Source organism: Eptesicus fuscus, chromosome 16 (genome assembly GCF_027574615.1).
Source record: "Eptesicus fuscus isolate TK198812 chromosome 16, DD_ASM_mEF_20220401, whole genome shotgun sequence".
NCBI classification, from domain to species: Eukaryota; Metazoa; Chordata; class Mammalia; order Chiroptera; family Vespertilionidae; genus Eptesicus; species Eptesicus fuscus.
In genome coordinates, this window is record NC_072488.1 from 29,994,921 (window position 1) to 30,008,260 (window position 13,340).

The following is a 13,340-nucleotide window of genomic DNA, read 5'->3' on the forward strand; positions in this document are numbered from 1 at the left end:
GGCATGTACCAGGTTCGATTCAGGTGAAGGTTGCAAGCACATCCCCACCCAGTAGGGAGTGTGCAGGAGGCAGCTGATCAATGTTTCTAACTCTCTATCACTCTCCCTTCCTCTAATTGCTTTCCAAGAAGAGATCACTGCAGCATAGACAACTTTTCATTTTTTTTTTTTAAAGTTGATTTTAGAGAGAGAGAGGAGAGGACTGGGGATAGAGAAAAACATTGATTTGTTCCACATATTTATGCATTCATTGGTTGACTCTTGTATGTCTCCTGACCGGGGACTGAATCCACAACCTTGGCATATTGGGACGCTGCTCTAACCAACTGTACTATCCAGCCAGGGCCACAAAGACAACTTTTAGATGAAACATGATCATAGTCATTAATAAAAATCAGCCACCTAGTCGCTAATTTCCAAATAAAGTTAAAGTAGAACTTCTTTAAAAGCACGTAAAATGATCCTCAAATACTGTGTTAAAAATCATTTTGCTACTGTTATGAATCGTAATGTAAGTATCTGTGTTTTCCGATGGTCTTAGGCTCTACAGCAGTGTTCTCAACCTGTGGGTCACAGCCCACAGGTTGAGAACGGCTAGCAGGGTTGCCTAAGACCATCGGAAAACAGATATTTACGATTCATAACAGTAGCAAAATTACAGTTATGAAGTAGCAACAAAAATAATTTTATGGTTGGGGGTCACCACAACATGAGGAACTGTATTAAAGGGTCGCGGCATTAGGAAGGTTAAGAACCACTGCCTTAGAACAATATACCTAAAAGAAAAATAGATATACTTAAAAAATATTTTTAAAATGTAAAAAAATGAGTTATACAGGCCCAAACTACTCATGATACAAATATACAAATCCTTTTAACACCAAACAACTCTGAAAACCTGTAGTGATAAGACTAAACAAATTTACATACATAATCCAAATATGAATTGCCCATGCCCATTTTGTAAAAGCTAATCTATGCATAATCACCCTCATATTTTGTTAGTAGCAATACCCTTCCTTAGTGTGTGCTGCCTACATTTGTAACTCGCAATATGCTACTCCAATTAAGCATATGGAACTTTGTTTTGTGAAATAAAACCATGCCAATTAAGATTCAAATGCTTCTTTTATGAAGTAAACAAGAAGCAATTTTTATGTTGCAAGTATAAGTTCACAACTACCTAGCTCTTTTCCAATGTTGATCTTTCTACTGTGTGTGTGTGTGTGCGTATACATATATTTTTTTAAACCTACATTGTTTCTCCATTAGAAAGTACCAACAGATAAGAATGAAAAGGGTCTTTGTCCCTGAAGCAAAAGACAGAAAGACAGAATGAGGAAGGAAGATAAGGGAAAAGAAGAAGGGAAAGGAGAAATTTAATAATCCTTGCTCCAAACAATAAAACTTGTTTGAAAGCAGTGGTTTCAATGGTAAACACATTAAGGCCATGAGTTTAAGACTTGAAAGACAAACAGTTAACAAGTGAAGCAACCTTTCACTTTTGATTATAAAAACAGTATTCTAAAATTAGTAAGAACACATGCAGCCAGCTGACAAAACTGTTTCAAAATGTGTCAGAACACATCTAAGGTGAAAATACTCAAAATACCAATTTCAAAAATATGCCGTATTAAAGGGCTCTTTAAGAAATTTTCCGTAATAAAGTGTTTGTAAACTCTTAATTTTATTCCTTGACTATAAACACTTGCTATACTCGTGTGCTAAATACATCTTATGTAGAAAAATACATTTTTAAATGTTTTAAATGATTCTCCCTTAGATATTCAGTAGACCGAGGAACAGAAAGCAAAAGTACTATCATATAACTTCTCCACTGTTCTCTAACCTTTCTGCTTAAAGAAACAGGTTCCTCTGATTTTAAAATCAAGGCTAAGTGTGGCCCTAGCTGGGCATCTCAGCTGGTTAGACTGGAGCATTGTCCTGATATACCAAGGCTACGGGTTGGATCCTGGGTCAGGGCACATACAACAATCAACCACCCAGTATTCTTTCTGACCCCTTCAAATTGGAACACATTACCATTTTAAAAAGGGGATGCAGCAATAGAGCTCCATTTCACAACGTGTGCTGTTTAGTGGAGGTTCACTTGTGTATGAGTAGTCCAAGCCACTGGACCAGTATGTCTCATTCATCTGCCTACAGCATCAATTTTAGTCAAGAGACATATAGGGAAGGATTTTTATTTTACCTAATAAACCCAACACAGGAAAAAAACACATAATGATTTGGATACTAGAAAACCAGTGCCTTAGAGATTTAAAAACAGGAAAAGAGAAAGCAAAGAGTACTGGACCAGTGATAAGAAAAGAGGAGGGACTGATTAATGAAGCAGAAAACTTTTGATTGTCTGGATAGAAGATAAGAGGTGGCAAACCCAGGCCCTTTAACCATATTAAGGGAGCATTTGGGAAATGCATGGGGCACTTTTAATTATCACGATTATCGGTGCAGAACCCAAGTATATTAGATATCCTGCAATTCATGGAATGGCCAGACATGACAAAAAATTGGTGCAAGACCTTCAAATGTCCTACCTAAAAGTTCACTGCTTTAAACATTTAGTATTTTTTGCACAGTTTTAATGAAAACTGGTTCTTCTGGGAATACAACCATTGTAAACTGAACAAGGCTGTACTATTTTGTTTTGTTGAAATTTTTATAAGGGGTTATTCATTATTCCTAACAAAAGGAAGGAAGGGAGGGAGGGAGGGAGGGTCACACCACTGTGGCAATTCCAATTGCAACACCTGATTTGTCAATACCATTGTGTAGCTGTTGCATACAAATATGTTCTTAGAATAAAGTATCATTACATTGGCTGTTTTAACAGTCTTCGAATACTAAGTATCATTACCTTGGCAATCAGACACACAAAACACAAGGATGTAGAATTTCATTGATAACTTTTTGTTAAAATGCTGTAAATTATTGTAAACCTTTTTCATATGGCACAAAGGGCAATTTATCTTGTAAAAATTATATATTGACATTATTTATTTATTTTGGCATTGCTTGTTAGTTTTCAATCTTACTCTGATATTAGCCCCAGAAGTCTACTGCACAAATTCTCTCTGCCTTCACATATTAATGTTTCTTTTACCAATTCATCCTTTGCCTTTAATTCCTCACATGTAGAAATGGTTAAAAACAATGTCTCCTGATACAAAATAACTTCACCAACATCATAACAGAAAATTATGACACTAAGTTACAAATAAGGCCAGCAGATCTGTGAGAATAGGAACTTGCTTTTTTCTCAGTTCAGTAGCCTGAAATGAAAGTTATTTCCCTTTCTCTACCATCATACTTAATTAAATCTTGTTATTCTTTATCCTGGCACTAGCTTTTATTTTAATGTCCACTCATAATGCTATTCTTTCAAGTTCTTGTACTTCTTATACAGAATACTAAATGTTCTAAACTTTTTTCTTTTAAATCCAAACTCATCATAAGTAGATGCACAATCTGAATATCATAGTGTGTCTTTTAGTGTAATAATCTACATGTTTCAAACATATAGGGTGGGGCAAAAGTAGGTTTACAGTTTTGAGTATATGAAACACATACTTGTGTTTTATTATTATTATTATTGTATTATTTTCCATATAAACAATTATAAACCTACTTTTACCCCACCCTGTATTATTTCATAATAAATGACTTTCCTATTATTTCTCTTCTATGATGAAGACATTTAAGAGTCTCATGCTCTACCGACTAAGCTAGCCGGGCGCGGTTATGATGAAGACATTTATATTTATGTCACTGAGTGTAGATAATGAGCATAGATAGGTTATACTACTTACAAATTTCATTTAAAAGTTAACTACAAAACAGAAAAGAGGATGCTGAGTCTGTTAGAGTTGAGAATCAATGCTTTAAACAAACAACAATTTCATCAGAGACAAAATGTTTAAGATACCAAGAATAGGCATGGTAAAACTTTTAAGAAAGTGGTTTCCACAGGGGCAAGGATGATGTGAAGCTTCAGGGAAAGGCATGGTAATAAGCACAGTATCAAGAATCAGGGAGGAACTATAAGCACTGACTGACACTTAGTGATAAGCTCTAACAACACTTCCAGGAAAACAGCCACACAGGACCTGAAAGGAAGTGGCTGCCTTTGCACAGGTACAACTGCTAGGGCAAAAAGTGTGGAACTTGGTTATGAAGAAGCAGGAAATGACTTATTGAAGAAGAAGAAATTGTCTTAATTTACCAAAGACTTTCAAAGACAGCCAAAAAGAATCAGCCAGGAAATTCTCAGAAAGAGAGCTAATTTTGAACACAGTTTAAAGGTCCCTGAAATCTATGAAATGGTGATTCTAGTACAAACTTCAATGGGCTCGTATTTTAAATACACCCAATCCAGTCTATGGCATGCTCCTTCAAACAAAAACTCATAAGGAATCTTTACAACACAGCTTTTATGTTAAACTTTGGGTTTTCGTATTATTTATACAAACATTTGAATATTGCACCATTTAGTTTCATGATGAATTTTCTAGTTTTATGATTGAAAAATAGGTTTCCTTGTTTTAATACATGAAATCTTCAGGAAATAAATGACTTCTGACCACTCTATTTGTGATCACTCTCCAAAATCCAATTAGGGCCTAAGTTCAGGATCAACTATGTCATTTTCTTTTTTACTCTTTCCATTTAAATCATTTCACTACTTACTTACCTATTACCCAAAACGCTCTTAAAATCTGCCATCTGCCATGATTTTCAAAAAATTCTACAAAAATGACTGCTCACTTAAGTGAAGCCTGAGGATTAATCATAGATTAAGTGAACTGAACTGGGGAGGCTACAAGAAGTAATAAGATAATGTCAACATGTGTAGGATTGAGAGTAAAACCACAGAAATCGATCATTAAAGAAGATTGATCATTAAAGAATCATTAAAGAATTTATAAAAGTGAAAAAGGAAAATAACTAAAAGAGCAGTTAATTCAGAATAAAAACAAAACATACCAAAATTAGAGATCTGGAAGAGTCATGATGCATGTACAAGAAGCTATAATCAGCCAGAGATTTATAATCTCAGTATGCCTAAACACTAGTAGAAAATAACATAAACTAGGGACTGTATATTGAATAGTGTGTGCTCTCAGAAAAGTCAAACTAAAATTGATGCTTCTTCAACTGGGTGTGTGTGCCCCCTGGAATAGGCAAAGCTCCTCTTCTTAAGACATTCATTTTACTTAAAGAATTAAAATACATGTGGTTATTTTGTGAAGAATGCCAAATATGGATTACTTTTAATGACAAGATAATAGATTTCAAACAAAACCTCTTGCTTTCTTTGGCCATTATGGTGATGTTAGTTATTAGAAATATTTTGGCGGAAAATTCTTAAGTACAGCTTCAGATATAGTTTAAAGAGGGCAAAAATTAATTTAGGAGTTAAGTTACATAGAACTGAGTATATTAAAATGTACATGTGCTAGCTTATCTCATCAATATCTTACCAGTATTTCTCAACTTAGATCAAATCCCTAAAAGCCCTCCAGTGCTCCCAAAGAAGTTCTTTAAATGGAAATACTTACTTAGGAAACCAATTTAATCCCAGGTGCTCTGTCTTGGAATATAATATTCTTTCCACCATGTCATAAAGTGGTCTCCAAGGTAGCTCCAAATCATCTCTTGAAAGAAGTTCCTTTTTCCTAATTAGGAAAGGTAAACACATACATATGAATGTGTGCAATGGTGTGTATATATTACACATACTACTCAGGGAGGACAATTGTTAAATGCTGCTGTCATCCCGGTGGGTTTTGCTTTTCCTCACCCACAGCAATCCGCTGGCAGAATATAATATAGTAGGTAGTAGGAAGAGCAATGCACCAGATTCTTGCTACTGCTCAAACCTCAAAGAGCAATTGGTAAAAGAGGGCATTTACGTTTGTGCTACCATCATTATAGATGAATTTCCTATTTTTCTACACTAACTGTCTTCACTTAAAGTTTCCAGCATTGTGATTGGTGCCCTGGGATAAGCAGAAGAATAAATGATCCCTATATTCTCAAGGATCTTAAAACCTATATAAGAAAAGATAATTAGTATAAATAAAACAGACAACACAGAGTTCAATGTGTGCTAGAGAAAAGAAAGCTTCATGGAATTTTAATTAAAAGGTTAATTAACACATGATGTAAACTTATAAAGTTCTTGCCCTAGCCTGTTTGGCTTAGTGGACAGAGCATCGGCCTGCGGACTGACGGGTCCCAGGTTAGATTCCAGTCAAGGGCACATGCCTGAGTTGCAGCTTGATCCCCAGTAGGGGGCATGCAGAAGGCAGCTGATCAATGATTCTCTCATCATTGATGTTTCTATCTCTCCCCCCTCTCCCTTCCTCTCTGAAATCAATAAAAACATAGTTAATAAGTAAATAAATGTATAAAGTTTTAATTTCCTAAAATCTTGGAAAAAATCCAAAATCATAAAAAAATTGACTTACTTTAACAAGTTGATCAAGAGACGAGCAAATCCCTGCATCATGCTGATTTCCAGTTTTGGAATTGATACCAGCTCATACAATAACTTGACAAAAAGAACATGATCTTCTTTGCTAAATTTTCTCCCATAAAGTCGAATATATCTGCAAGAGAAAAAATCAATATAGTCTTTAAAAATAGGTATGGTGACACATCCATGTTCCTTGCAGCAGTATTCACAACAGCCATGTGTAAGGTACATAAATATCCATCAACAGATAAATGAATTTAAAAATGTAGTATGCACACACAACAAAATATTATTCAGCCTTTAAAAAGAAGGAAATTCTGTCATATGCTACAACATAGATAAGCCTTGAGGACATTATGCTAAAAAGTGAAATAAGCCCATCATAAATATAAATACTACAGGAGTCTACCTATATGTAGTATTTAAAATAACCAAAATCATAGAAACAGAATGTAGAATCATGGTTGCCAGGGATAGGGATGAAAGGGAAAACGGAGTTGTTCAACGGGTATACAGTTTGAGTCACACAAGATAAAAAAGTTCTAGAGATCCGTTGTATAACAATGTACATGTTGTTAACAATATTGTACTGCAATACAATTGTTGTTAAGATAGTAAATGTATACTTTTCTTGTCACAAAAAATATGTACTGTAAAACTGTTCCAGATGTCTTTGATGTTAGTCATTTTATATCTACTTCTTGTTATGAGGAAAAGAATTATTCTGTATTTTCATTAAGACTGCCAAATAAATATTTTTTTATCAAAAGGCTTCAAGTCTCAACATTTAATAACCAATGAAAAACATGGCTGTCTTGCCCTGGCTGGAGTTATTCAGTGGTTAGAGCATCAGCCCATGCACAGAAGGGTCTCGGGTTCGACTCCCAGTCAAGGGCACATATCTGGTATGCAGGTTCGAGCCCCAGCCCTGGGTCAGGGTGCATGTTGGGGGGGAGGAGGCACACACGACCAACTGATAGATCAAATCCATGTCTCTCACATGGATGTCTATCTGTCTCTCCCCCCCAACCCTTCCACTCTCTCTAAAAATTAGTTGAAAAAATATCCTCCAGAGAGAATTAACCGCCCCCCCCCCCCAAAAAAAAAGGACAAAAAATATTGCTGTTATTGTTATATGGTCTTAACTTGCCTTTGGTCATAAGTTACCTCAAAAAAAGTGCCTCTGCCCCTTCCTCCCCCACCTGGGCACATGCCTAGGTTGCAGGCTTGATCCTCAGTAGGGGGCATGCAAGTGGAGGCAGCCCATTGATGTTTCTCCCTCATCCATGTTTCTATTTCTCCCTTCCTTTCTCTCTAAAAATCAATAAAAACATATTTAAGTCATTGATGTTTCTATTTCTCTCTCTCTCTTCCTCTCTCTAAAAAGCAGTAAAAACATTTCTTAAAAATACTGGGAGTATTATATGCAATAAAATCTTTTCGCCTGGCCAGGTGGCTGTTGGTTGGAGCGTGAGCACATATACCCATGTCACACACACCCATTTGATTCCTGGTCAAGGCATATACCTAGGTTGTGGGTTTGATCTTCAATCGGGACAATCATGAGAGGCAACCAATTGATGTTTATGTCTCACATTAATATTTCTCTCTCTTTCCTCCCTTCTTCCCTCTCTAAAAATCAATGGACATCCCAGAGCGAGGATTTAAGAAAAAAAAAAAAAAGCCATTTCCAAAAAAAGGTAATTTAAAAACAAAATACTGAGAATGAAGACTAAGAATCTTCATTTTAAAAACTATTCCAGTTGGTTTTCTGTATATTTAGGTTCGTTCCTTTTTCCAATTAATTTTCATGTTATATTTTAGGACAAAAAATTACTATTAGATGCCTCAAAATACTTAAAAACCTTGGTAACAGTCATGACTGAACTTTTGAACGGACTAATTAAACTGTCCTCCCACAAAGGGGAGGGGGAAATAACAGTAAAAGGTAATACAAAAGCACTTTTCAACTGCTTCCTCCTAACCACCTTATAGTGTATTAATCAAACATTTTAATTTTTTTTTATAATTAAGGGGCTCTTGGCTCAATTTTTTATTTTTTTAAACGTTTCCTTTTAAAATATTTTTTATTGATTTCAGAGAGAAAGGGAGAGGGTGAGAGAGATAGAAATATCAATGATGAGAGAATCAGTGATTGGCTGCCTCTTGCAGGCCCCCCACTGGGGACCAAGCAAGCAACCCTGGCTTGTGCCCTTGACAGGAATCGAACCTGGGACCCTTTAGTCTGCAGGCCAACGCTTTATCCATTGAGCCAAACCAGCGAGGGCTTAAACGTTTTAATTTTTAATCTTATATAAAGAAAGACTGTGGAATCCCAGGGACAGTAATTATTTAAGAAAATCTACAATACTGTCAATGTTTTTTCTAGTCTACATCTTGATAGTTTACTGCACATTACAAGGAAGTTTAAAGTAAAGTATAAAATTATACAACACGATTGTAAGAATTAGTTTGGCTAGAGGCTAAAAATATTGGTTTTCAATACAAGCTTTGTCATTCACCAGTTAATTTTATTCAAGGCAGTCACTGGATTTCTAATCCATCTATATCCATCAATAAAGTAAAATTAGCATCATTACAGAGGGACATTAAGACTATTTGTAATTATAAAACTTAATCTTAAGTAAATGTTTTATTTGGGGTAGTTCCATTCAAAAGACAAAAAAATGGAATTTTAACTTGAAAATTTACAAAGCCAGAAAGAATGTAGTATATTCAGGGGTAGTAATCCAACAAGGAAAGTCACCCCAGAGAAATAAGGGGGTCAGAGTAAACAATAAAGGTGATATGAAAGGTTCTGCCCTCACAGGACCAGTTGCAAAGGAGTGTGCAGATTTGTGGCCTGGAATTGCATGCAAGGCTGTAGCCTTGCATGATTCTCCGAGTATTTGTAAAGAAAAAAACCATTAAGTGTTATTTCCTCAAAACAAAAAAACCCCACACACACCAGAATTCAAATATTTTAACTGAAAGCATTTAAAAGTATTTATGGATCCTTTTCTTTTTTTTTTTTTTAAAGATCCACCTATCTAGCAACAGACCCTAAGTAAAAAATTTAGGATATCAAAGTCAAACTACCAAAGTTTCCACTGCACATTTGTAATAATAAAAATTTCCTGAAGAATCTAAACAGTCCAATAAGAGAATGGTTTGTTAAATTATAGTTTATGCTTTTAGAGTATAATGCATTCATATATCTTAAAAAAAAATATCCCTTATCAAAGACTGCTAAAATCCTACTTAATACAGCAAAGGAGTCAAGTTATGTGGTTCTCACTAGCAAAAACGACACACACTAGAATGTGAACCACAATTAACTGCAATGGATGTTTAAATCCATTAAATTCATAAGGATACTAAAAACTATAAATACAAACAAAAGAATACCCCACAAATCTCACTTTTGAAGAATGCTAGGTAACCAAGATTTGATCATCTTAAATACTGATAAATAAAGAAAACCACTAGAGCACCTATTCTGCCTCTCATATAGGAATTGTACCTCAGGATAAGCTCAAACTAATTAGGGTGAATGTTATCACCATTTTGCAATCTCTAATGCATATAGGATGGCTACTAACTCACAGAAAGAGAGAAGTAGGGCTATCTATCTCCTGATAAAAGTATGTGCTGAATAACAGCAACAAAATCAATTACTGTGTTTAATATTTCAATCTGACTTGGACTGAAGGTAATCATTAAAAAAACTAACTTAAAAACACACAAATGAAAATTTAAGCTTACAAAACTATGCCTTCTTTTCAATCTTCTGTGAATACCTGATCATAAATTAGTCAACAAAGAAAAACATCAATTCTAACATGTGAACATTATTATAACCAAAAAGTCTGATTATAATAAAATCTACACTAATAAAAGAGAAACATGCAAATTAACCATCACTCAGCTACACCCACAAGCCATGCCCACCAGCCAATCAGGAGCAAGTATGCAAATTAACCCAACCAAGATGGCAGTCGGCTACAGAGCTGGAGCAAGCAGGAGGCTAGGGTTGCCTCAGCAATGGAGGAAGCCAAGCTCCCCACCCTGGCCTCCGCTCAAGGCTACAAAGTTTCAATTATAGGAGATAAATAAATCCTAGATACTTGCTTCCAGCTGGCCCTGGCCTCCACTCAAGGAGGTGCTGAAAAAAAAAAAAAAAGAAAAGAAAAAGAAAAAAAGGAGGGGCTGGGACCTTGGGTCGCAGGGGGTTGATCAGGCCAGGATGGGACGGCAAGGGCCGTTGAGGGTAAGCAGACCAGCAGGGAGGCCAGTTGGGGGTGAGCAGGCCATCAGTGGGGGTCATTTGGAGGTGATCAGGACAGCAGGGGCGGGGGCAGTTTGGAGTGAGCAGGCCAGCAGGGAGGGCAGTTGGAGGTGAGCAGGCTGGCATGGGGGGGGGCAGTTGGGAGTGATCTGGCTGGTGGGGGGGCATTTGGGGGCGAGCAGGCCGGCAGGCAGAGTGGTTAGGGGCAATCAGGCAGGCAGGCAGGCAGGCAGGCAGGTGAGCGGCTGGAGCCAGCAGTCCCAGATTGTGAGAGGGATGTCCGACTGCCGGTTTAGGCCCAATCCCTGTAAACCAGCAGTAGGACATCCTTCAAGGGGTCCCAAATTGGAGAGGGTGCAGGCCGAGCTGAGGAACAACCCCCATTCCCCATGCATGAATTTCGTGCACCGGGCCACTAGTTAGAAAATATTAAAGTATAACAAAATTTAAAAACATGCATATGAATCTGATTAAACAGGCAATCTCCAGACTTACGGCATTCCCCCTTCTAAGAGGCACTTCCTTTAAAATCAGGTTCACAACAATAATGACTATCCTTACTGTTATTATTTAGCATTATTCTGAATCTAGATTGAAGAGTAAACTAGGTAACAAAAGATAGAATAGTATGGTGTCAATGCTATCACTATACATACCTAAAACATCCAAAACAACCACCTAAAAACAGTTTTAGACTACATAAGAAAATCTAGTGTTTTTTAAAAGCAACAACCTTCCTGTATGGTACCCAGAAAAAAAATAGTGGTTGAAGGAATATTGTTCCATTCATTCATTTTTTTAAAAATATATTTCTTTATTGATTTCAGAGAGGAAGGGAGAGGGATAGAGAGATAGAAACATCAATGATGACAGAGAATCATTGATTGGCTGCCTCCTGCACCCCCCACTGGGGACCGAGCCCACAACCCGGGCATGTGCCCTTGGCTGGAACCGAACCCAGGACCCTTCAGTCTGCAGGCTGATGCTCTATCCACTGAGCCAAACCGGCCAGGGCTCCATTCATTCTTAATACCAACAACAAAAAATTAGAAGTTTCTCTAAAAGAAATGTATAGGAGCCCTGGCCAGGTAGTTCAGTCAGTTAGAGTGTCAGCCTGGATATGCCAAGGTTGTGGGTTCAATCTCCAGTCAGGCACATGCCAGGAGCAACCAATGAACACATAAGTCAGTGGATCAACAAAGCGATGTTTCTCTCTCTCTTCCTGTCCCCCCACCCCCTTACTCTTTCCCTTCCTCTCCCTTCTTTTCTCTATTAAAAAAAAAAAAAAAATCAATAAATTAAAAAAAGCACATTGTTTAAAAAAGAAAAAGTGCAGGAATTACATTTTTAAAACAATAAAATTGCCCTAGCTGGTTTGAGTCAGTGGATAGAGTGTCAGCCTATGGAATGAAGGGTCCCGGGTTTGATTCCAGTCAAGGGCACATGCCCAGGTGTGGGCTTGATCCCATTGTGGGGCGTGCAGAAGGCAGCTGATCAATGATTCTCTCTCATCACTGATGTTTCTATCTCTCTCTCCCTCTCTAAAATCAATAAAAAAATTTATTAAAAATTAAATAAAAATAAAATTGACTGATATGTAAAATATTTGACTAAATTGTGAGATAAGGATTGTTTTTAATGTCTTAATACCTGACAGTTAAGGCTAAATGACAAATATTTCACAGAAAGGAAAACTACCATGACCAGTGAAATCCCTAAACTTTACATTTTAATTTCAGACAGTAACTTCAACTCTTCCTTCTACCAAAATAAATATCACACATTTTTGCTGTAGCTATGTCAGTTCCAGTCTTTTCTTTCTGTTCCTAAGCTGTCACCAAACAGAAAAATAAAAAATAAAAAAAGGCAAAATTAGCTGAGAAAACTAGAGGATCAGGAATTAATTACTTTGACTAAGTCCTTCATCATTACATATAATGTTGAAAATGCATATAACAGCTTCTCACGGCTAGAAACAGTAAGTGAATGTTAAAATAAAGAGTTTTCTGCCCTGGCTGGTTTGGCTCAGTGGGTAGAGCATCAGCCTAAGGACTGAAGGGTCCCAGGTTCGATTCTGGTCCAGGGCACATGCCTGGGTTGCTGGCTCGATCCCCAGTGGTGGGCATGAAGGAAGCAGCCGATCAATGGTTCTCTCTCATCATTGATGTTTCTATCTCTCTCTCTCCCTCTCCCTTCCTATCTGAAACCAATAAAAATATATTTTTTAAAAAGAAGAGTTTTCTCATAAACCCACCTCTCTTCTTTTCAAACAGCATTTCTAGAGCAAATGACAGGTACAGGATGACAGTTATGACTCAAATAGTTCCTTTAGGCCAAGAACTCACAAGTCAGATGTGAGGAGACATATACTTGGCAAACCAAATATATACAGAAATAAGGGGACAAATGAAGTATTAGAGTTTTGATTCTTTCAAAGCCAAAGTTTCACCAAATATAGTGATCACTGAACTGAGAAAAGATTAGAAAGCTGTCATCACTCTGAATAGGCAACCTAAGGCCAAGATAACTTAAGGATTTGGGGAGCTCAGGAGA

The 13,340-nt window shown here is 36.8% G+C and overlaps 1 protein-coding gene across 4 annotated transcripts in view; it reads right to left on the bottom strand.

The window, feature by feature from the left end:
• PSME4 (proteasome activator subunit 4) overlaps positions 1-13,340 on the bottom strand; it is an 86,925-nt gene that overhangs the window by 63,197 nt on the left and 10,388 nt on the right. For all 4 annotated transcript variants that reach the window (XR_008558561.1, XM_008162133.3, XM_054728198.1 and 1 more), the window contains exons 2-3: positions 6,492-6,632; positions 5,580-5,696 (exon numbers count right to left, since the gene is read on the bottom strand). Coding sequence is in view for 3 of the 4 variants with exons in the window: in XM_008162133.3 (XP_008160355.2) it covers positions 5,580-5,696; positions 6,492-6,632 (258 nt within the window). In the remaining variant the exon portion in view is untranslated. The remainder of the gene's footprint in view (positions 1-5,579; positions 5,697-6,491; positions 6,633-13,340) is intronic.